Below are 23,945 nucleotides of genomic sequence, written 5' to 3' on the forward strand. Positions count from 1 at the left end.
AAAGACAATATAAAGAATTTAAGCTCAGAGAAGAAAGGTTTGAAAGATCCTCCATTGTCTTAAGTGTTCGGCTGAACATATCATAACTCATTAAGTTTAGATTAAATCTTTGAATAAAAAAGACTCCAATTCCTATATAAGTTTATAATTAATAGACGATATGCTAATTTCTCATTTGTTTTCAAATTCATATTCACTATTTTTCATATCAGAACATTAAGACATTACCTGCACTTAATGAAGGACTCTTGGAGCAATGGCCACGCGGTCAGAATTGTGGAAAACACATTCAGAATTAACCTAGAAGCTTGTCTTTCCAGGAGTAGCAGGGTAGGTTTGGTGATCTTTGAGCATCTGATATGGACAATACAATACATTTGAGGAGATTCATTAGAGTTTCTGAGTATTGCTTATCTTGTCAATGAACAGTTGTATGATTTTTCTCATTTCCATTATTATATATAAAAATAACAATGAAGATAGGCGTCCCTGCTATAGATTGACACCCAATTAGCACCCACGTTATATAAACTCCATGCCTATTGACTTTCTCTCTTTCTCAAAAATTAATTAGTCAAAACTTGAAGATTATTTGGAATTATTATACACTTGCAATCATGCATGATAAATATTTTCCAAGGAGAAAGAGATTGTTTCTAATTAAAAAGAACAAGGAAAAGAAGAACAAGAAGGGCTATTGGATTAAATTTAACCACCTGAAAACTTGAGGAAAATGGAACATATTTCATTGGAGATGAGCCATACCCCTAACATGTACAAGTTTAATCAAATAAAATAATTTTTTTTTTTTTTGAAATAAGTCATATAAAAAGATGAGTGAACACAAGAGCTTTCAAGAAATCAAAATAAATTTGTAATACAAAACAATAAAAACATAATAACCCAATAAAAGTGGGAATTTATATTATGATTGGTAAAGGTGGGAGGAAATGGTAATATGAGAATTCATTAATAATAACATAGATCTAATTATTTGAATGATTTTTATTCTTTTAACATTAAATGTCCTTTTTTCAAAATTCAACATTTAAGTAGGCAATCAACTTAGACACTCGGTTATCATTTAAAATAAAGGTCCTCCCCTGTGAATAGTTCACAGACTTTTAGTTGGAAAATTCGTAATTCGCCATTCTTTGACAATTGAGAAATGAGACTTTTTGGAATAATTTAGTGCTGTTTCCAAATTTATAAAAAAAAAATAATTTAAATATTAACATATTTAGTCTAAATTAATTTTATTTAAAAAAAATAAAAAAAATGAGTTATGCACTTTTAAAAAGAGAGTAGATATAGTAAAAGTTTGCATATTTAACTAAATTATTTAAATTTATATTTATGAATATTTTAAATAAAAGTAATAAAAATAAATATTGCTATTTTTAATATTTTTTTTTTTTTATAATGACAATGAAAAAAAGAATGGTAGAGGTAAGAGGCGGTTATAATGACAAGGATAGATACTTGCTATATCGTTCAATTTAACTTTATGAATTTTTATTTTTCTTCAACAGTGGTAGTGTTAAGACGATGAAAATAATAGAGATGAGAGCGGTTATAATATAAATAATAGTAGTAAGAACTATTTTTATTTAATTATATTAATTGTATAAAAATTATAGAATAATTTTAAAATTATTATAAGTTTTTTTAGTTATCTTTATTTATCAAAAAATGATGATTTTTACTTTTTTTTTAATAGAATAAATTTAGATTAAGTATATAAAAATTTATGCTAAAAAATTCATAAATTTAAATAATTGAATTCGAATAATAAAGTAACCAAATTAAACTTTATTTCCGACCTTTTTAGTTCCAAGGACTCAACCGTTAAGTCTAATACTAGACCAAAGTTATGTTTTAATAGGGTAATTAAGGCTAAATTGAGATCAAAATATCTACCATCTATATATTTAATATTTGCTTTTCATATTAACTTTTTTTAGAAGTGGCAGAACAGAATCTGGTCCGAACCTAAGGAACTCGAAAGGAATCCATATGATTCTTTTGTTCTTAGTCTTTCCCATCAATTATGACGGTACATCCAGAAAAAGAGAGGGGGAAAAGCTAATAAATTGCAAAGTCAGCTAGCAAACAGTGACAGGGACACATATGTGATGTTGCTTTTAAAGCTATTTATATATTTTTTTCATAAATAAATAAATAAATTTTTATTTAAATTCGATATATATTCTCATTTATACATCGATACATATTCATTAGTTTTAAGTAAGAGAATATATATCGATCATCCAATATTAAAGTATAAAACACTCATATATATGTATCATTTTTTCATTGATTATAGTATTATATACACTAGTTCTAATTATTTATATATAAAAATTTTAATAAATTATATGATGCGGTAGTTTATAATGATTTTTAATATTTCTGTGTGTTTATTGAATTAAAAATTATAAATTTTTAAATTAAGTTACAGCAATAGTTTTTCTTTAATAAATTTATATAAAGTTACAAATTACTCTCTTAAGTAAACTTAACCTAAATTTTATAAATTTTTTTAGATAAATATGTAAAAATATTGAAAGTTACTGTAACTATTGCGATCCTAAAATTCACGGTAAATTTTATATCTAAAGTTAAGTTATCAAGTTGGAGTCCTTTTCTATTTGTGAATAATTCTTTTTTAAAGAAAGCTATTTCTATATAAAGACCTTGTCTCAATGCAAGAAACGAAAAAAAAAAAAAAAAAAAAAAGCAAAAGCTTGCGGAGGGTGGTGAAATGGAGATTACAGACACAGGCAGCAGTCTTAACATATGGAGGAACAATTCCATGGAAGCTTTCTCCAAGTCTTCTCGCCATGAAGATGATGAAGAAGCTCTCTTATGGGCTGCATTGGAGAAACTTCCTACTTATTCACGTGTAAGGAGAGGTATACTTTGTGAAAAAGATGGTCAATCTAGAGAGATTGAAGTAAACAGCCTTGATTTAATAGAGAAAAGAAATCTACTGGATAGACTAGTGAAAATTGCTGAGGAAGATAATGAGAAGTTCTTGTTGAAGCTCAAGGACCGCATTCACAAGTATGTATCAACCTCGTGCTGTAAATCCTTTTTTTTTTGTGCGTTTTCTTTTGCCACATATAAGTTACTGTTATATTATTGATTTTTGGCAATTTTACATTGTAGAGTTGGACTAGAAATGCCAAAAATTGAAGTAAGGTTCGAGGATTTAAATGTTGAAGCGGAAGCCTACGTTGGAAGCAGAGGGTTACCTTCAATGTATAACCTCTCAGTTAATATGCTCGAGGTATCGAAACTCAGGATCATTTGAAATTCGTATTAGCTAACGTCTGCCTTTTTTAATAGTAATTTACTCACCGAGTATACTGACTATTCTGAAAGGGTCTCTTGGATTATCTTCACATTCTTCCGAGCAGAAAGAAAACATTACCAATCCTTCGCGGCGTTACTGGAATCATCAAGCCGCAGAGGTTAGAAAATATAGTGTTTTAATTCAACTAATTTTGCAAAGAAGTTTCCTTTCTACTTCAGCTAACCGATTGGGTATCTAAATCTGCAGAATTACATTGCTTTTAGGCCCACCAAGCTCAGGCAAGACGACGCTTCTTTTGGCCTTGGCAGGAAAACTCGGTAAAGATTTAAAGGTAAGGACAGAGGATTTCAGTAATTTTATCCAGGAAATCAACTGTTTCACCTTTCAATCTGATAAGGACGTTTTGTGAAATTTCAGTTTTCAGGAAAAGTTACTTATAATGGACATGGAATGCAAGAATTTGTACCGCAGAGAACATCAGCTTATATTAGTCAATATGATCTGCATATTGGAGAATTAACTGTTAGGGAAACTCTGGCTTTCTCTGCTAGATGTCAAGGGACTGGCACCCGTTATGGTCTGCAATATACTATTGTTTTCATATAATTTTCTTAAATGTAGTGATTATACAGGATTTGAATGAATAAAATAAATTCTGAAAATTATGCAGATATGTTGGAAGAATTAGCAAGAAGGGAGAAAGCTGCAAATATCAAACCTGATTCTGATATCGATATCTACATGAAGGTGATGAAAATAACAATTATGTGAATTTCTATGGAACATATAGTATCTGCAATACTGCAAGACTCTGCTATTAAAGCAAGAGTGGTGCTTTTGCAGTTAAATTATGCTATAATATTTAAAATTTGATATATAGGCAGCTGCACTGGAAGGGCAAGGGACCAATTTAGTTACAGATTATGTTCTCAAGGTACCATTTTATTTCTAATTACGCCTGCGAGCGTCAGCAAAACTACTCCTGGAAGATCTATATAATTAACATTTCTGTATGAATGATGCAGATTTTAGGCCTGGAAGTATGTGCAGATACTATGGTGGGTGATGAAATGTTACGGGGCATATCTGGAGGACAAAAGAAGCGTGTCACGACAGGTAAAGCACCCTCTTTCACTTTTTACTCTGTTACCCCAATCTCGCTGTATATCTTAGTACCTTTTGCTCTACTTAATTGCAGGGGAGATGCTGGTTGGACCTGCAAGAGCACTTTTCATGGATGAGATATCTACTGGTTTGGACAGTTCAACAACTTTCCAAATTGTGAACTCACTCAGACAATCAATCCAATTTCTCAATGGAACTGCTCTGATCTCTCTTCTCCAACCAGCACCCGAAACATATGAACTTTTTGATGAAATAATTTTTCTGTCAGAAGGACAAATTGTGTATCAAGGTCCACGTGAAAAAGTGCTCGAGTTCTTTGAATACATGGGTTTCAAATGTCCTGTGAGAAAAGGAGTAGCTGATTTCCTACAAGAAGTAATTCTTATAATAAAGAATTCCATCTTATGCACCTTCTTAAATCATGTGAACTTTTCAATGAACTTTTCTTGCTGGAATGTCATAGGTAACGTCAATGCAAGATCAAGAGCAGTACTGGGCATGGAAAGATCAGCCTTATAGGTTTGTTTCTGTGAAGGAATTTGCTGAAGCATTCCAGTCATTTCATATTGGACAAAAACTAGTTGATGAACTTGCTACTCCTTTTGACAAGTCCAAGTCACACCCTGCAGCACTAACAACTAAGAAATATGGTGTCAGCAAGAAACAACTCTTGAAAGCTTGCATGTCGAGAGAATTTTTGCTCATGAAGAGGAACTCATTTGCCTATATTTTCAAAACGTTGCAAGTGAGCATTTTCAGGAACGCTCTATTTTACCCTTTCTTTGCAATAGAAAGCCAGAAACAAGTACTACTCAAGAATGATCACTCTCATAAAACGCAAGGAACTTGCAAGATTTTGAAAATCTACCCTAGAGATATGAATTAAAATAGATTCATTTTATAAGTTTATATTATAAAGATAGTTAGGAGAAACAATTATAAAACATTAATATTATTATTGAGGCGAAATTGTTCAACTCTATTTCTTTCATTTTCAGCTCATTCTAATGGCTTTCTTAACAATGACAATGTTTCTGAGAACTGAGATGCATAGAAACACACAAGCAGATGGCAGCATATATTTTGGTGCCCTTTTCTTTGGAGTCATGACAACTATGTTCAATGGCTTCTCAGAGCTTGCAATGACCGTTGTTAAACTCCCTATCTTCTATAAGCAAAGAGACCTTCTCTTTTATCCTTCATGGGCATATGCTTTGCCTGCATGGATTCTCAAGATTCCAATTACCTTTGCGGAAATCGCCATATGGGTGATCTTGACATATTATGTTGTTGGTTTTGATCCGAACATTGAAAGGTGAGAAACTGTGAAAGCTCAACAATTTTGACATTGTGTATGCTCAGATTTCATCTTTTTTGTCCACTTTCTTCGTTCGTGGCAGGTTCTTCAAGCAGTACCTGATACTCGTAATGACTAATCAGATGGCATCCTCATTGTTTCGACTGATAGCAGCGGTAGGAAGAAACATAATTGTAGTTAACACAGTTGCAATTTTCTCATTACTCGCAGTATTAGTTCTGAGTGGATTTATCCTATCACGAGGTGAATTAGACTGTTCATTTAACATACTCTAATTTCTTTGTTATGATGTACTTTTAAACTCAAACGTTGACGAGTGCATTGTGCTGCATTAGATGATGTGAAGAAATGGTGGATATGGGGTTATTGGATTTCACCGATGATGTATGTCCAGAACGGCATTACTGTGAATGAATATCTTGGAAAGAGTTGGAATCACGTAAGCTTTATTTTGTGAAGCATTAATAAGCAGCAGAGAAAACAGCTGAAGTCAGAAATGTTCACGATATGACTTGGTCAGCATTACTGACTGTTTCTGTTGCAGTTTCCTCCTAATTCAACAGAGGCATTAGGAGTTGCTTTTTTGAAGTCCCGTGGAATTTTTCCTGAAGCATATTGGTATTGGATTGGAGTTGGAGCTTTAACAGGATATACGTTCCTATTCAATTTTCTTGTAGCCTTGGCACTAAATTATCTAGATCGTAAGTAATTAAGTGTCTCATCCGCACTTTCATTGGTGAGAAATAGGCTAACAATCTGATTGGTGGAATAATTGCAGCATTTGAGAAGCTTAAAGCAAAAGTTGCGGAAGAGGGCTTCTCTGGTAAAGATATTAGCGGAAACGGAGAGTTTATGGAACTCTCAAGAGGCAGGAAGAACCCTTCGAATGGATCGCATGACACAGGAAGAGGGAAAACCATCCAAAGAAATATCTCATCCAGGATTGCATCTGCGAGAGTGAGCAACTTTACGAATGGAAATCAAGACCTGAAGCAGGGGAAGATTCTCCCATTTCAACCCCTTTCCATCACATTCGAAGACATTAAATATGCTGTAGACATGCCACAGGTACCTTAAAGGCTTTCTTGAAGAAACAGCATTCGTATTAAGATGTCAGGACCAGAATCCTGAATTTTATACCATACTTGCAGGAAATGAAAGCTCAAGGAATTACTGAGGACCGTCTACAACTTTTGAAGGGTGTTAGCGGTGCATTCAGGCCAGGAGTCCTAACAGCTCTAATGGGTGCTAGTGGTGCTGGCAAGACCACCCTAATGGATGTCTTGGCTGGAAGAAAAACAGGCGGTTACATTGAGGGAAAGATCATGATATCTGGATATCCAAAGAAGCAAGAAACATTTACTCGCATATCAGGATACTGTGAGCAAACTGACATCCATTCCCCACATGTTACAGTTTATGAATCATTGGTTTATTCAGCGTGGCTTCGGCTACCCGCAGAAGTTAATTCAAGCGCACGAAAGGTAACGAGCCCAAATAGCAGAACCCCCACAGAATTAAAAATTACAAGGGTGGTCCTGTTCTTTTACACAACATGTTTGATGGCTTTCAGATGTTTATTGAAGAAGTGATGGCACTTGTGGAACTGACCCCTATAAGAAAGGAACTTGTGGGATTGCCTGGTGTAAATGGTCTTTCAATTGAGCAGCGTAAGAGGCTGACAATTGCAGTTGAACTTGTTGCTAACCCATCTATTATTTTTATGGATGAGCCAACCTCTGGCCTTGATGCCAGAGCAGCGGCCATAGTTATGAGAACAGTAAGGAATACGGTGGACACTGGGCGAACAGTGGTGTGTACAATACATCAGCCAAGCATTGACATCTTTGATGCATTTGATGAGGTTTGAGATACTTCTCTTAGTTAAAGCAGTCAAGTTTGATTTTCTGCTATCTACAAGTTCTAATTATTTGAATATCACATAATAGTTATTTCTGCTGAAGCGGGGAGGCGAAGAAATTTATGTTGGTCCAGTTGGACAACATGCCCATCATCTGATCAGATATTTTGAGGTCAAGAGCTATAAACGCCGTACATTATCACAGTTGAACTAATCTTTCCGATTTTCTGCCAGATTTCTGACATTTGAGAACTTCAAAATCTTATGCAGGAAATTGAGGGAGTTCCTAAGATCAAGGATGGTTATAATCCTGCAACCTGGATGCTGGAAGTTACAACAGCAGCGCAAGAAGTAGCTTTTGGTGTTAACTTCAGTAATATATACAAGAACTCAGAATTATACAGGTCAGTTTTAAAATATTAACATTGGTAATGGTTGCCTACCTTGTTATTCAGCTATTGACATACTTGGGTCTAAATTTCAGGAGAAACAAAGCCTTCCTCAAGGAACTAAGCAGACCTCCACCAGGTTCAAAAGATCTGCATTTCCCAAGTCAATTTGCACAACCCTTGTTAACCCAGTGCATTGCTTGCCTATGGAAGCAGCATTTATCATACTGGAGAAACCCAACATATGCTTCAGTGAGACTCTTGTTCACAACACTCATAGCTTTGATGATGGGAACAGTTTTCTGGAATTTAGGCTCCAAAAGGTAACGATATACTGCCAAGTACATTCTAATGAAGGATAGCCCCCGCCAATTTTCTTTCTTTAACATGAGTGAAATATTTCTAATTTGCAGAGGCAGGCAGCTAGAAATCTTTAATGCAATGGGTTCCATGTATTCTGCTGTTCTGTTCTTAGGATTTCTGAATACGTCATTGGTGCAGCCGGTTGTGGATATGGAGAGAACAATATATTATAGAGATAGAGCAGCAGGAATGTATTCTGCATTTCCATATGCCTTTGGACAGGTAAATTTATTGCGCCTACAACAAATTAGGTGTTAAATTAGGAAATATTTCGTTCCTAAAAACACCAATGCGTCCCCAAACCAAATGGGCAAGAAGAAACACTCAATAGCCCACAATATTGTCTTCACCATTTTTCCAGTACTAAAGTATGGCAATGGCTCCTCACCTAATCATGAGTTCTGTTTTGCAGGTTGTGATTGAATTTCCGTACATTTTAGTTGAGACTATAATATATGGAGTTATAGTGTACGCAATGATGGGATTTGAATGGACAGTAAGCAAGTTCTTTTGGTATCTTTTCTTCATGTACTTCACCTTCTTATACTTAACTCTCTATGGGATGATTACCGCTGCCGTTTCTCCTAATTACAACATTGCTGCCATAATTTCAAATTCCTTTTATTTTATGTGGAACATGTTCTCAGGATTCGTCGTTCCCCGAACGGTAACTTAATTTTTCTTCTTTCAAGTAATTATCAAGAGAGATATGTGGTCTAAAGGGCAAAAACTAATAACAAAATAATATTCGTAATATGACAGAGGATGCCTGTCTGGTGGAGATGGAACTACTGGCTCTGCCCTATAGCTTGGACATTGTATGGATTGGTTGCTTCGCAATACGGAGACGTAAAGGAGCCATTAGACACTGGTGAAACAGTTGAAGAATTCTTGAGGAGTTATTTCGGATTTCGACATGACTTTGTTGGAGTTGTTGCAGCTGTACTTGTTGGGATGAATGTGCTCTTTGGATTCATCTTTGCCTTCTCTATCAAACTACTCAACTTCCAGAACAGATGAAATATTTCTGGACATATATTTAAAAGTAAATTTTGCTCCTGATTTTTCACAAGCTTATGTCGTGTTTGCCCAGTTATGAATAAAAGTCGGTTTATAAAAAACAATGTAGCGAAAAATGGCAAATTATTTTCTTTTTTCTCCTCGTGTAAATTACGTGATCACCTTTGTTATATTCTTAGAGAATCACGTCATCAATATCATGTAAGATGTAGTGAAAAATTGAAGGAAACATCACAAAATACGGATATGCAAAGAAACAGCAAAGTTTTGCTCGCATCTCAGGATACTGAATAAACTGATATCCATTACCGCATATTACTGTCTAAGAATCATTGCAGGACTCTACAGGGCTTTGACTACCCATTGAAGTTAATTCTAGTGCAAGAAAGGTAATGAGTCCTGATACATACCTGTCAGAAAAAAAAATCACCCCTCGCTGGAGACATAACCACTCACTTCCTCTTTCACCTTCTAAAAGATAGACAACCTCTGCCTCACTATCTTATCTTATCATGAAGGCTATTTTCCAGGTACACAGCTCCAAAGGAGGCTCATTTTCTCCCAGTATTAACTTGATGCAGGTTTAGATGTTACTGACAGAAAAATTCATTTCATGGGTTTCGGATGTTAATTTAGGAATTTCTTGAGCTTGTGGAACTGACCCCTATAAGAAAAGCACTAGTAGGATTGCCTGGTGTAAATGATCTTTCAATTGAGAAGCGAAAGAGGTTGACTATTGCAGTTGAGCTTGTTGCTAATTCATCAGATATTTTCATGGATGAGCCAACATCTGGACAACAAGCCAGGGCAGCAGCCATAAAAGAAGTGACAAATACTGTGGGCACCGTGCGAACAGTGCTATGTACAATATGCCAGTCAAGCACTTAAATCTTTGATGCATTTGATGAGGTTAGATAAATAATTTTCTTGGTCAAAAAAGTAAGGATCTGTTTTGGTCCTCGCTTCGTGAAGCTTCTAATTAGTTCATCTTCAAATTATAGTTATTTCTGCTAAAAAGGGGAGAGCACCAGAATTATGTTGGACGCTATATCTGCCATTCCATCAGATATTTTGAGGTTAGGACACATAATTAAACGCGTGGTACTAGAGTTTCTCCAATCTTCCCTTTAATCCTGAATTTCTGACATTTGACAACTAAATTTACGCAGGAAATTGAGGGGGTTGCTAAAATCAAGGATGGTTTAATCCTGCAACTTGGATGTTTGAAGTTACAACAGCAGTTCAGGAAGCAGCTCTTGGAATTACCTTCGCCAACAGATACAAGAACTCCGGACAATACAGGTCAGTCAAGAATTCCAAATATTTAGATGAGACAAAGGTTAGGCACCTTGTTACATAGATTGACACGAATTCTCTGTTTGAACGACATACTGTGAAATATTCAGGAGAACCGAAATTTGATCAAGGAACTTGGCAGCCCTCTTCCAGCTTCACTTCACCAGTCAATACTCACAAAACTCTCTTCACCCAGTTCATAGCTTGCCTACGGAAGCAGCACTTTTCCTACTTGAGAAACCCAACTACTCTTCAGTAAGACTATTATTCGCAAGAAATTCATAGCTTTAAGGATTTTAGGATCCAAAAGGTACATATACACAACAGACATACTTTTCACTGAAGGCTGGAACCAATCTTTTCTACCTTTAGTAAAATGTTTTTGATGTCCAGAAGCTGGCAACTAGATATCCTGAACTCAATGGGCTCCATATATTCCCGGTACATTTAACCATCATCATGGAACAAATTCCACTTAAATGATCTGCTCATACAAAGGATAAAACAAGATAAATAAACTTCTATCTAAGCAACAAATTATGCTACCAACTTGCTGCCGCATATTTTACAGTTGAACTCAATTCTCTCATCATCTGAAACTACAACTAAAATTTTAGATAAGAGAACAAAATGAAAGAAAAGAGAAAATGAAAAAGCATTTGTCACCATCTCAATTAGCCAAGCTATCCAAGAAGCTTTGCAACTCCCTTAAACCCTCAGCAGAGAAGCTTCTCTGCACCCTTGAGCGTGGGGCAACCAAATTGGGGGGAGGCTCAGAATTGAAGCAAACCACAACAACGGCCAAATTATCCCCACTCTTTCTTTTCAAAGCTTCATTAACCAGGTCTTTGCTACACATTACTGGATCATTGTGCTCCTGAAGCCTCCGCCTGGCAAAATCCACAGCATTTTGGCTTCTGAAAACATCCCACATTCCATCACAACCTATAATGAGAAATTCATCTTCCTCTGTCAGTTGTGTAGTCATAAGCTCTGGTTCCGCACTAAGTGGGCCACCATCTTTATCTTTCATTCCTTCCATGTGCCAATCTCCAATAGCACGAGCAACACTAAGTAGACCATTGAGATACCCATCAAAAACATGGCCCCCCGATGCTTCAATGCGCTTCCGCTCTTTGATACAAACCGGTTTGTGATCTCTTGACATTTCAATTGCTTTGCCACGGCGACAAAGCACAGCTCGGCAGTCTCCCGCATTTGCCACCACCAATGACCTACAATGAGAGATTAAGTTAAAACAACCCGTACATACTCAGCATTACGAAGTTTAGAATTTTGGAGCACTCATGAATTGGCTTTCAGAGAAGGGTGAGAATGCCCCAGAAGAGATACAATGGATGATTGGATTCAAAAGAATATAACCAAAGAGCAAGCCTACACTCATTTAGCATCAGATTGTCACAAGAACATCAAACTCCAGCCCAGCCATTTCAGGCTCATTATGGTTTAAGAGCTGTTATATTTGAATACTTAGCTCAACATTGAAGCAAGTGATTAAATAAAGCACCAAATACATAACTAAATATCTAAATGGTAGAATGCACTTTTAAGTAGAATTATTAGAATGATCACTAATTATGAAAAGTAAATACAGTTTTCAGCTTGAACCTCTGGAAATATAAACATCTATCCATGTAATTTCTAAGTTCAAACAGCAGAAATGAGACTAGAGCAAGCATGCCAGCAAATTAACGAAATAAGGAAAGGCCAAATCATAACTAAATGGTTTTACTGAAAATTATTGAAAAGAATAATAATATATATGATAAGATATTTTGGGGATACGATGAATGCTTGCTAACCTCCCAATAACAAGAGCTGCCAGTGCAGTGGTGCCAGAAGTAAGGGCTGCATCCAGAGAGCAAGCCTCTGCAAAAGCTGTGTCAGTTTGCAGAAATGCAGAAGCAACAACCCTCTCAATCTCTCTTGGGAAGTTCACATCCTCAACAATGAATTTCGGCAAATGGTAACATGTAAAGTCAGCAGCATGTCTTCCTCCATGTCCATCAAACACCTGAAATAAACATAATAACATTGAGTTGCCCCATATTATAGATCTCAAAAAAAAAAAGACAAAAACTAATCTTTGGATATGAACTATGGTTTGTGCCATAGACACCACTAACAACACTGCCATGAACAGCAGCAGCAAATATTATGTTAAAAGTACAATTCTTAAAGCATATGACAACAAAAATGTTGAAAATGAAAAATATGCAACAAAACCTTCAGCAATTTATAAGCACAAGGTGAGTCACAAGTCACAGGAAAAAAAATACCCCATAGAAGGCATTAGGTCCATCAGCAATGCTATTGAGCCCATAGTCTCTCACAAAATTGTCAATACATATATACACATCTTCCATGCTTGGGCGAAAGCCAATGTCTGCACATGCTCCAGAACGAACAACTGGAAGGAAAGCGGTGTCATGATTTCCTACACCAAGCTCAGGTTCAACAGATAAATCTGACGTCCTTGTCTTCACCTGTCAAATTTCTTGTCAAAACCACAAAAAAAGAACTGTAGATGAACAGCAGTTACACATGTGTTGGCAAATAAGAGCACCCAATAAAAACAATTAGATTGAACTGTGACAAACTTAACACTTACTCTTCCATAAAGCTAAGAACAAATGGTAAATAAAATAACAGATCAAGTGATAAACACCAAAAAAAGAAACATTAAAAAAATACATTAAAAATATTACGTTTCATAGAAAGCTCGACATTAGAAAAGCCATTTGTACCCAACAGCTCAGTTTTTTAAATATCATTTATGATTATTGCATTCATACATTTGGAGAATTCAATGACATATAAATTAACCAGGACAATGGAAGATGCTTGCTAATGGCACAAGAAGGAAATTAACAAAGAATGTCATGGATTACTTGCACTGGTAATTTACACTTTAAATACAGAGCAAGGGACAAATGTACAGCCATCACAATAATCTATACCTTATAATTTCAATAATAAGATGTTTAGGTATCATCAGAAAATGCTAATAACTGAATCATAATAATTGAATCACATCTAAAAACTTTAATCAAACCAGTCACCCACTTGGGAAAGCTCTAAAAAGCTAGAGCTCATAATTCAGTACTATCAAAGACCACACATTCTGATTTCTGATTATCATTGCTATTCTTAACAAATTTCAAGAACTATCAGAACCAATTAGAAGATATTTCATCTTCATTCTCCACCCTAGAAAAAAGCACAGTTCTTTCATGTTGTTTTGTCAAGAACAATATCTAAATTAAAGAAAAAAAATTGCATTACCAAAAAGAGAAAAAAAAATTAGGTGAGAAAGCAAAGGAATGAACTTACAAGAGACTTGTGGCGAACCAGCGTCTTCTTACAGGAAAGAGGAACATGATTATTGTTATTATCAATGCTAAAACACTGTCGACAAGCTGTTCCAGAGAGAGGGTTTGGAGGCCTACCGTCACTTGAGCTTCCATTTTCCCCAATTCCACAATACCCTTTATCTCCCTCCATTATTCACATCCTCCTTTTCAGCTTCATTAAATACCAAAAAAATATATATATTTTGAAAACAAATCTCGACTTTGCAATTCAAAAGCGACTACTTACTCAACAAGCAGACCGCAACTTAATTTACTCGGTGAGTCGGTCAATGAGTTGACTCAGCTCAGAAAAGGGAAAATTGCTTTTATGGAAAGTGGTGATATATTTGTGTAATAATGTAGATTTAAGGGTGTATTAGGGTTTTCAATCAGTTGTGGAAAAATAAGAAAAGGTTCAAACTTTATAAATAACAGCGATTTAAGTTAAAAGAAAAATAATAATAAAATTAGGGTTTCTTTAGGAGTTACAGAAGAGAAACGAAATTGTAGCAATTGACAGAGATAAAGAAGATGAGAGATTTATGGCGATTCTTGCGATGTTTTCTTTTCTTTTTTCGAAGCTGAAATTTGAAAAAGCTTAAAGCTGTTGGGTTTTTGAAGCAGCAAAGCCACAGTAGAAGAAGCAGCATCCGTCCCGCGTATTAAACGATGTCGTTTCTCAATGGGAATCGTGGCGCTTCATTCACTTTTTTTTTTTTCTTTTTTCTTTTCAACAAATAAAATATATTTATTTTATATATACGTGTGTGATTGTATGAATAAGGAGTAATAATATGTAATAGGTCTTTCATTACATAGATTTTACTAATAATGATACAGATTGAAATGATTGTAGTCTTTCTTTTTTCCATCAAAGTGTGGAGAAACTAGGGTCTATTTCTTAGTTTTTATTCTCTATAATAATAGTATAAATTTGGACCGACATTTGGGTTCCCATGTGATCCCACATGCTAATTGTGATTTGGACCTTTTTAGGTGCAAAGCTTCTTTTGTGCACTATTCTAATTAACTGCCTATCGTATATGGAAAAGACCAGTCTAATACATTCCCTTTTCAAATATGTCTGCTTCCTTTTGATTATTGTATGAGAGAAGTTATTAGAAAATATTATTATCTGAATCATAATGAATTATCTCAAATTAAAAGTTAATATTTAATAATAATCACATTTCCAATTGGGTTATTACATGAGGAGAATGTAGTAAAAGTAAATCACTTGCACATGCAACGTTGATTTAACAAAGTATAGATGCAAATTAAACAAAGTTGTCCAGCTTCTAATATGCTAGGAGCCAAAGAAGGTTGGGCAATTAAGTGAACTTAGGGCGAGTAGGATTGTCTTGTTTGGATCTAAGTTGGTAGCTACAGGCAAGAAGCCATTTCCAACACGCGTCTCAAAGGCCAAACAGTGGTGGAAGACGGCAAGCAACAGGTGGCTTGATTCAAGGGTCCAACTCCAACCCAAGTGTCAAATCATTTTGTCACCTTACCAACCCTTGTTTTACCTCTCTCTAGCCCCAATTTCCCATATATTACTTCTTTATATACCAGTCTTCTTGTACGCTTCAACATTAAGAGAGACATCACATGGCCATTACAACTAGTTGCTGCCTCAATATGAATATCCCTCCTCCAACTAGTGCTTCAAGTCTACCTTCTTCTTCTTCTACTACAAAGCCCACTGCTCAAGCCTCTTGGTAAGTCTAAATCAGTCTCAAAATTCTCAAGTTTCTTTTCTTTTCTTTTCTTCTTTTTGTAGATTGGTTGGGATTAGAACTATTGTATTCAGAAACAAATTATAACATTACTACTCTTGACACAAAAAAACTTGTACCCTTTTGTCTTGCTCTTCATATAGGTTCAAGAATGAGAAGTGGAGAAGCCAATGTGTACTAGGCATGGCCTGCATGATAATTGGACTTGAAATGGATAACTTGGTGAATGAAGAAACTAATCTTGCTATGGCCGCAGAGAATTCCTCATCGGTTGTAGAATTAAAGGTGAAACCAAAGACTAGAAGATGGAGTGATAAGAGAATGTGTCCTCCATGGAGGCTAAATTCACTAGAAACCATTGTGCCTGAGAATCTTCCAAGGCCATCAGCTCGTCGGAGATGGGAGGCTACTGGTTATTCTAAGATTGATCCGGCTCCGGCTCCGGCTCCGGCAAGGAAAGTGTCAGTCAAAAGCATTATGATTATGGATAATTGCTTTACCATGTAATTAAAGAACGTGTAGCTACTAATCATGTATATAGATAATACAATAAATAATTACTAAGATCAATAATGATAATATTAAAGAATGATTATACACCTTTTTATTTAAGACCCATGATCTGATGTGATGAAGATTAGATATTTGTTTGTAGCATGGATTTTAGAACGGAGATCGTAGTAGTACAGACTAAACAATTGATTCCATGATAGTTGGATGTTATAGTACACGTAGTACAATTTGGATGTTGTGGGCAAAACAGCGAAACAAGTACAGCTTGTCTTTTTTCCAAGTCTCGGCCCAGCTTGTACTTCAACATTTTTAGCTCAAGTGGGCCTAATAGCTAAGAAATTGGGTCCTTCCTTAATATGCACTTCCTCTGCTGGATGATGGTTTATGCTGAGGGACGACAATGAATAAGAAAATTGTAATCTCTCGAATCTTGAATCGATGAAGAAAGTTGAGCAGCTTCCATCAGTGGAGTTTTCTGGCTTCTATGACGGTTCCATTTATGTTTGTTTTGTGGTCATCTCCAAGTGAGTCAATCAGGTGATGAGAAATTCATCAAACAAGAGTAGGGAACCAGCATAATATAATTGATTTGAGTTCTCCAACAACGTTCCAAGGAAAGTTGTATTATGAAACAAAATTTCACAACCATATGCATTCCTTTGTTGTTGTTATACATCTTCCATCACTGATCTCAGGCACGACGAGTGACTATAACATTGGATAGATGCGTCTAATGTTTATGGTCTGGAAGATGATAGTTTTTCAATGTGTTTATTTTGTCGGGAAATGCATATATAGTGCTTTTCTAGGAATTGTCTGGGGTGATGTTTGCTGATAAGGTAAAAAAGAGAAAAAGTAAAAAAGAAAAGTCTCAATTGTTCTTTCAGGGAGCTCCTTATAGCTTTTAGATCTTCTAGACATATTGACTGACAAAATGCTTTGAAAAATGAAAATGCATCTTTGAAAATTATGTTTTCTAACAAAAGCCAAAAACTTTCATTATGTCTCTGATTTTCCAATAAAGATGACGAGAGCTTATGGAATTAGAGATTAACACATGCCAAAAGAACTTTTCATAACACTTCTTTTAATTTATTGATCCTTCTGTCAGGCTCTTGCCCTTGCAGCCGTCCTTATTAATTTATATAAGTTTACGGAGAAAATGTTCGCGTTGACATTGTTTTAAGTCGTTGTTCTGATTCATGTTTCTGGAGACAATTGCTTTCACTTGTTATGGATTTGTCCGCAGGAATGAATCTTATCGCCTAATCAGATCAAGGTTTCGAAGTGCAAATTTGCTTAAGGATATATTTGTATGCCAATTAGGCTGATTATGGTACCTTTTGCTTTTTACCCTTGTCCAAATCTTTTTTTTTTTTTTTTAACTATTCGGACAACTCTGCTAAATTGTGCAAATAACTAAAAGTTCCAAATTGGTGGATGACATGTTAATGACTCAACCTGAGCTGGATTAAACAAACTTAGTCAATTTAACAGCACTGTCATAAAGTCCAAGGATATGGACTTTTACTCCATTTCAGACATATATAATACAAACATGCTCCAATTTCTACTAATCTTTCTTTGGCCGGCTTTTAGCTCATGCTCAACTCTAATCACTACCTTTCTAGTTTTCCCTTTCATTTCTCTGATTCTATCACGTAATCAGTATGGATTTTGGTAGCAGAAAGACGAGATTTAAGAACAGGACTCCCAGGGCGATTTCACTTCAGCCTTTGCGTTGTTCTGTGGAACATGGAATTGAAATTGAAGGCAGAGAGATGGTAATAGCTCCTGGAAAACAATTAAAAGTTAGAGGAAATCAGTTCTCTTACGAGGAGACAGTTCCCGAGTTTCATGGTATGTTACGTATCAGATTCGTCGGAGAAGAGAACAACGCTGCTACCATCACAGCCCGGCACGTAAGGCTTTGCGCGGATATATTCTTTAATGAGGATCGTAATCATCGCCTTTTCGTAACCGCTATTCAAGAGACAATCCTGGATTACATGTATTGTTCCAAAACTCCAGCCTTCTTTTTCATTTTTCATGTTTGTTGTTGAGATCTTGAATCTGGACAGATAAATTGAATTTATGCAGACCGTTCAGCTGGTTACTAAAGAATCAGGGAAAACCTGAAGTGGTAATATTTATGCAGCCTGAGCCGCCGAATTTAGATGGTAAATCTCTTTGTTCTAATTTCCTTTTGCAGGGGATTTTGGATAGTTGATTAATTGCTTAAAAGATGGACATCCCTTTTTTTTGTTCTTTCACGATTTACCATGTTACCCTTTCTAATTTCTAAAAGATGTTTCTCATGTCAATTAGGCATTGCTGGAGCTGCAATGTCAGAGAGGAGCTAGCCAGCTAGAGATAGATACCACGTACAGCCCTATCTGTGGTTTTTACTGTTCTCAGGTAACCTAGTTTCGACTTGAATACTTTCGTTGCTGTACTGGGTATGAATATGAGAGTACGTAATTATAAGTTCTCTAAGATGGATTACATAATTAAGTAGTAAAATTTAAAGTAAAACTTGAAAGTTTAAAACTGCAAGAATTCAAAATTTTCTTGTTCAGAAAACTAGTTGTTGCTAGACTTTAATTTTTCTAAGCTAAAGTAGTGTCAGGTTTTCTTTTTCCTGCCACAATTTTAGTTTCACAGCACTTGCTTGGAGAGTAGCCTTCTGTAAGGAAAATTCTTATATAAGTTCTTATATAAGTTTGATGTATATACCACAGCTAATAGGAGAGTAACACACATGTAAGGTATTTTATATTTTGATATTTAATGATTAATATGTATTCATTCATTTAAAACTAATAAATATGTATTAATTATCTACAGTTTTGTAGATAGGTGAAATATATATCAAGTTTAACCAAGAACTTTTTCTTTTGTAATGCTTCTTTTTCCAGAATTGCATTCTATTTAGGCGATAACATTTTCAGGAGTGACTCTTCTACGTAAAATCTCAGCCAAGGCAATAAGACGCTATGAAACTTCATTCTTGGAGCTGTAGTGACTTCCTTGTCTGATGGATTTTCTGTTCTTTTCGCAGGTTTTTGGTGTACTTGTGGATAGAGGGGTTTTGTAATTGTAATTTAGGTCAGTCATGCGAGATGTCATGAACCACCCATCATTGAATAGGCTTTTAAGACGGACACGATGGTGATGGAATGTAGATAAAATTATGAGGGGCAGTCGACCGGCACTAGCAATGTAAATAAGTGGCTTTATGGTTATATATATACATGCATATGGGTGGCCCTTTGTTGTCGCCAAAATGTAAAATGTATTATATGTTATATATGAGTGACCCTTCGTTGTCCCCAAAATGTAAACTGTTATTTAGAACTTGGTTGTCTGTTTATATATGCATGGGTGGTCCTTTATTGTCACCAAAGTGTAAAATGTTATTTAGAAGTTACTCCATGTTTATATTTGCATATGGGTGTCCCTCTGTTGTGACCAAAATGTAGAATGTTATTAAGAAAAACTTTAGACATCTTAGCAATGTGCACTCTTTAACAATAGTCAGCAGGTATCTTTTAGTGGGCAGATGCATAATGCAATGGAGTTGATATGCCAGAACCTGCCTTACCAGGGGCAAATGAAGTTAAAAAATTTCATTGATTATTCCGGAGAAAAGAGAAAGCAGCTACTTCATGGAAAAGGGGCCTAAGTAGCTTATTTTTTGCTTGGTTTGATTGGAAACTGAAGAAATTACTTGTACATCTGCAAAGATGAATCTCATTGACCATGAGTTCTTGATGGGATGGTGTTCTACATCAAATGGTTTCTTATGTTCTGATTGGGCCCGAGGCCGACATTGAGCAATTACTCTGTATCAGATGGGTTTTCTATTTCTTAGTTGGGCTAGACCACCAGAGACCTTCTTCCATTAAGAAAAGAAAAGAAAGTTCCCGTTTGGGGAATTATTTGTTTTTAAGAAATATTACTTAAGAAATTAGTTTATTCTCTCTTGTTGGTTGTCATATTAAAAGTGACTTTCTGATGTTGTTGTGGTGGTCGGCGAGGGCTGCTGGTGAGCGAGGCCTTCGTGGTCGGGCTATGATTTTTCATGACATCCAATGCTGATTACTGATATATGCTTACATGATTTGCCTTTTTAAACTAATGGTCAAGCTACAATACGAGTAATTCATCTTCCGTGATGAGTCTAAAAGTTTAACTTTATGCTTGTCATCCTGTTTCTTAGTTTTTCTTCTATATGCTACCCTCAGAAATTAACTTCTAGTTATAGAATAGAAGCAAAGCCACTTACTGTTGGATCCGATTATCATAATCTTGTTTGACTAATTTTTCTAACCATCCTAAAATTTTATATTTTTTTGAGACAATGAGCTAAAGTATAATTTTAATCTCCAATATGTGTATATAGTTTCTATTGAGAGATGCGGTAATTTAGTCCACACCGGATAATATGAGAAAAATAAAAAATTATAATAAAAAGGTCAAATAAGGTCCATTTATATTCATTAATACCGTCAGAGACATCTATAAAGTTAATACATGGCTTAATGCCATCAAATGGAGCATTTTCTCTGTAGAATTATATTTTACTGCTCCGTTAATGATTGTTATGGGTAGATTTCTTTACTTGTATTTCTTGATGTTTGATATTTATTTTTATTTTTTATATTAAAATATAATTATTTATCTTCATTAATAAAATATCCATATTTCTTCTCAAAAAAATATTCATCCACTCACACCCTTTTAAATTCTTCAGGTTCATTTAAGTTAATAGTTTTTAAATTTTAATTCAATTATTATTATTTTGTCAATTAATATTTTTGCATTTCTATAGCTATTAAAATTATATCATACTATATTCTTCCTTAGTCTCCGTTATTATTCTAAGGCACTAATGCACCAGGTTCACTCTGAATATCTTATCATATATCTAATGTACTAAATAATACTATAATCTTCTTTTTGGCAAACAATTATATAGGTGCGTACGTTTACAATTCTGTGTCACTGACAAGTGTTGGTGAATTGTGAAACAATGGTGCATTATTATTTACTTTCTGATTTGTTCTTGGTACGATTAAAGGGATTTTCTGGTTGATTCATATTCATGAGTGAGAGACTAAAGTGAACAAGAGACAAGATAACAGATGTTGAAGCAACTAGTGACAATAATAACAATCCACTGGCACAGTTTCGTTTTAGGAAAGAGGAAAAGCATTAAACTTACTTTCAGCAGATTTTCACCCAACAACTGGAAAGCATGATCCCAGAAAAAGCTACCAAGAAAAACATGCAAAGCCTGAAAGTGAACTTGCGTTTAGAATTCTGGATTCCCCCTGCTGGTAAAGGATTTGATCCTCGACTATCCAATGTATATATCTTATCATGGATTGAATCCTGTTCTGCTAAGGTGTCAATGTACTTACTTCCAAGCTGTTGTAATGCGATCAAATTAACTCCTGCAGCTATCAGGGAGAGGCTGAAAGGAATCCAACAATTTTTGCATTCTAGAGTTTTTGATGTCAACACGATTGTCGAGATTACACCTTGAAAGACGAAGTAAATGTTCGCAAGTTGGAAAGATCTTGATTGAAGTTCCTGAAGTCTCTTATCTATGTCTACTATCTTTGTTTTCAGATCTTTTATTTCATTCCCAATTTGATCTTGTCGCCTCTGGGAATAATCAGCTGATGCTACATTTACAGGAGAATGATTTGCAAGTAGTGGTTGCTGAGAATTATCAAGAGGTTGCATTTCTATTTGAATTACATCTAGCTGTTGCTCAGGATCATTGCCAGGTTGCTGGGCTTCAGCTTGAATTTCAAGATCTGCAGGAAGTAATTGTTGAGAAACAAGTTGTATCTCCGGAGGATTATCCATGCGGAAGAACAAAAAGTACTTGGCAATATTATTCTACGGAAGCATGAAATCACTTGATAATTGATATACATTTTACAAGAAAAATGAAGTGGATGGACTCATAAAATATCCTATGTTGACGGACTAAAATAAAATTTTATTGCTTCCAACCCAATTAAAAAATCCTGAAAACTAGGTTGTTGGCAAACTGAGAACAAGAAGACTTGAATACTAATTAGACTACTGGACATGGATATAACTCGGTCCATTGAAGGAGAAGTGCATAGCTGCCATGGATTGGGTGTTTGTCAGCTTTTCAGGATATGGCTTGGAAAACTTCACAAACCTCGGTCAGATTTTCAGCTCGATCCATTACAAAAGTCTTGCTTCTAAAATTGGAGGAAATTACATCATTTACAGTTTTCTTTTCTTCCTTTTATACAGTGCATTTAAACTTCAATATTTACATTCTTTTTCTATTTCATTTATATGGTAATTCCTTCCTTTTTCTTTCTTTTATATATATATTTTATATGTTTGCCTTCTCTTTTAATTTTTTCTCAATACGATTTCAGATCCTTTCATCATCATCTGCATCTCAATCCCATCATCATCACTCTCTCAATTCATCAATTCATAATCATTAAATTTTTTTCTTTTGCTTTTTTGGAAATTTTCGATGTGTTTACTTTTGAACACTATTTGTCCAGCATGAACACCACCGGCAATCAATGCCACTATCGACAATACCGTCATCTCTACCACCTACTAAACAAATTGCAAATTAATATTGTTTTGACAAAGACAAGAATTATTATTTTATAACAATCTATTATTTATGATTACCCATGATTTCTCTCAATTAATCTTCAATGTTTCAGATTGAATAGTTGATGATCTCTGTCAACTCTAATTCTTAAAACATGAAAGATATATGTTAATCTCAAGCTCAATCATATAGACTCTCACTCTTCTTCTTTTGAAAATCTATACAAATTGTCTTTTGTATAACATAGAGTAATTTATAGTTGTATGAGTTGTGTTTGGTTTCTACAATGATAATCCATTTATATTTTTAAGATAAATGTTATGAGAGAGAGAAATCTTGTAACTCCTCTTGTAAGTCTATATTCTTTTTGTTTCAAAGTTTTACAAAGTTGTATGTTTGTTTAAAGTTTTCAAAGTTGTTTATATGTTTATGTTCAAAGTCTGTTATTATTAATAAAGCAATTCAAAGTTTATCTTCTTTCCCCATCATCAAGCGTAGGCTCTGATACCAAATTTGAACGAGATCTAGGAAATAGAAGGAAATATTAAGCAGTGAAGATTTAGATCTAAGTTCGTGGCGTTGGTAACCAGACTCACGCTTTCACAGCCTGTGGGAGCTTTAAATGCTCTTGCAGAATCTGTTTTCCAGCCTATAAACTTATAGATCTGAAAATAAATTTGAACAGAAACAATCAGCAAGTTTCTGATGTGCAGGATCCCCTTACGAGGCAAGCACAGAGCATACGCTTGATGATGGGGAAAGAAGAAGAAGATAGATAAAGAAGATAAACTTTGAATTGCTTTATTAATAATAACAGACTTTGAACATAAACATATAAACAACTTTGAAAGCTTTAAACAAACATACAACTTTGTAAAACTTTGAAACAAGAAGAATATAGACTTACAAGAGGAGTTACAAGATTTCTCTCTCTCTTACTCACTCTTTTCACTCTAATTTCTTCTGTGAGAACTTAGAACTTAGAAGAACTTAGAAGAGAAAG

The 23,945-nt window shown here is 34.9% G+C and overlaps 4 protein-coding genes across 5 annotated transcripts; 3 read left to right on the top strand and 1 right to left on the bottom strand.

Annotated features, from left to right (window-relative positions):
• The first annotated feature begins 2,385 nt into the window (after window positions 1-2,385).
• Window positions 2,386-9,672, top strand: LOC8284838 (pleiotropic drug resistance protein 1). The gene is made up of 23 exons (XM_002514301.4): window positions 2,386-3,066; window positions 3,172-3,292; window positions 3,388-3,476; window positions 3,566-3,650; window positions 3,737-3,896; window positions 3,990-4,066; window positions 4,200-4,253; window positions 4,345-4,435; window positions 4,518-4,819; window positions 4,908-5,189; window positions 5,443-5,759; window positions 5,845-6,005; window positions 6,098-6,201; window positions 6,307-6,463; window positions 6,541-6,830; window positions 6,914-7,246; window positions 7,336-7,626; window positions 7,712-7,795; window positions 7,894-8,027; window positions 8,108-8,335; window positions 8,426-8,597; window positions 8,788-9,042; window positions 9,138-9,672. The coding sequence occupies exons 1-23, from the start codon at window positions 2,765-2,767 to the stop codon at window positions 9,393-9,395; spliced, it is 4,347 nt and encodes a 1,448-aa protein (XP_002514347.2). The 5' UTR covers window positions 2,386-2,764; the 3' UTR covers window positions 9,396-9,672.
• Window positions 9,673-11,101: 1,429 nt separating this feature from the next.
• Window positions 11,102-14,844, bottom strand: LOC8284835 (probable protein phosphatase 2C 22). Its single transcript, XM_002514298.4, has 4 exons — window positions 14,046-14,844; window positions 12,992-13,198; window positions 12,515-12,726; window positions 11,102-11,926 (listed from the first exon to the last, which is right to left on the bottom strand). Exons 1-4 carry the CDS (start codon window positions 14,214-14,216, stop codon window positions 11,362-11,364), a joined length of 1,155 nt encoding a protein of 384 aa, XP_002514344.1. The 5' UTR covers window positions 14,217-14,844; the 3' UTR covers window positions 11,102-11,361.
• Window positions 14,845-15,622: 778 nt separating this feature from the next.
• Window positions 15,623-16,413, top strand: LOC8284834. Its single transcript, XM_002514297.4, has 2 exons — window positions 15,623-15,783; window positions 15,945-16,413. Exons 1-2 carry the CDS (start codon window positions 15,674-15,676, stop codon window positions 16,306-16,308), a joined length of 474 nt encoding a protein of 157 aa, XP_002514343.2. The 5' UTR covers window positions 15,623-15,673; the 3' UTR covers window positions 16,309-16,413.
• A 153-nt stretch (window positions 16,414-16,566) lies between these two features.
• On the top strand, window positions 16,567-20,300 carry LOC8284833. 2 transcript variants are annotated; one of them, XM_015716210.3, is made up of 4 exons: window positions 16,567-18,325; window positions 18,415-18,494; window positions 18,643-18,732; window positions 19,233-19,303. In XM_015716210.3, the coding sequence occupies exons 1-3, from the start codon at window positions 17,985-17,987 to the stop codon at window positions 18,675-18,677; spliced, it is 456 nt and encodes a 151-aa protein (XP_015571696.1). In that variant the 5' UTR covers window positions 16,567-17,984; the 3' UTR covers window positions 18,678-18,732; window positions 19,233-19,303. The 2 variants fall into 2 exon arrangements, with proteins under 2 accessions (XP_015571696.1, XP_002514342.1); XM_002514296.4 differs by lacking the exon at window positions 19,233-19,303 and adding an exon at window positions 19,376-20,300 and having other exon boundaries at window positions 17,273-18,325.
• Window positions 20,301-23,945: the final 3,645 nt, after the last annotated feature.

This window comes from Ricinus communis, chromosome 3 (assembly GCF_019578655.1).
Source record: "Ricinus communis isolate WT05 ecotype wild-type chromosome 3, ASM1957865v1, whole genome shotgun sequence".
Taxonomy (NCBI): Eukaryota; Viridiplantae; Streptophyta; class Magnoliopsida; order Malpighiales; family Euphorbiaceae; genus Ricinus; species Ricinus communis.

Coding starts and splice junctions, on each gene's coding strand:
- LOC8284838 (XM_002514301.4), top strand. CDS start 2,765: ATGGAGATTACAGACACAGGCAGCAGTCTTAACATATGGAGGAACAAT. Junction 4,820..4,907: donor TAGCTGATTTCCTACAAGAA/GTAATTCTTATA, acceptor GGAATGTCATAG/GTAACGTCAATGCAAGATCA. Junction 7,247..7,335: donor TTAATTCAAGCGCACGAAAG/GTAACGAGCCCA, acceptor GATGGCTTTCAG/ATGTTTATTGAAGAAGTGAT.
- LOC8284835 (XM_002514298.4), bottom strand. CDS start 14,216: ATGGAGGGAGATAAAGGGTATTGTGGAATTGGGGAAAATGGAAGCTCA. Junction 12,727..12,991: donor GACCTAATGCCTTCTATGGG/GTATTTTTTTTC, acceptor TGTTTATTTCAG/GTGTTTGATGGACATGGAGG. Junction 11,927..12,514: donor GCAGCTCTTGTTATTGGGAG/GTTAGCAAGCAT, acceptor CTCTCATTGTAG/GTCATTGGTGGTGGCAAATG.
- LOC8284834 (XM_002514297.4), top strand. CDS start 15,674: ATGGCCATTACAACTAGTTGCTGCCTCAATATGAATATCCCTCCTCCA. Junction 15,784..15,944: donor CCCACTGCTCAAGCCTCTTG/GTAAGTCTAAAT, acceptor CTCTTCATATAG/GTTCAAGAATGAGAAGTGGA.
- LOC8284833 (XM_015716210.3), top strand. CDS start 17,985: ATGGATTTTGGTAGCAGAAAGACGAGATTTAAGAACAGGACTCCCAGG. Junction 18,326..18,414: donor GAGACAATCCTGGATTACAT/GTATTGTTCCAA, acceptor GAATTTATGCAG/ACCGTTCAGCTGGTTACTAA. Junction 18,495..18,642: donor TGAGCCGCCGAATTTAGATG/GTAAATCTCTTT, acceptor CATGTCAATTAG/GCATTGCTGGAGCTGCAATG.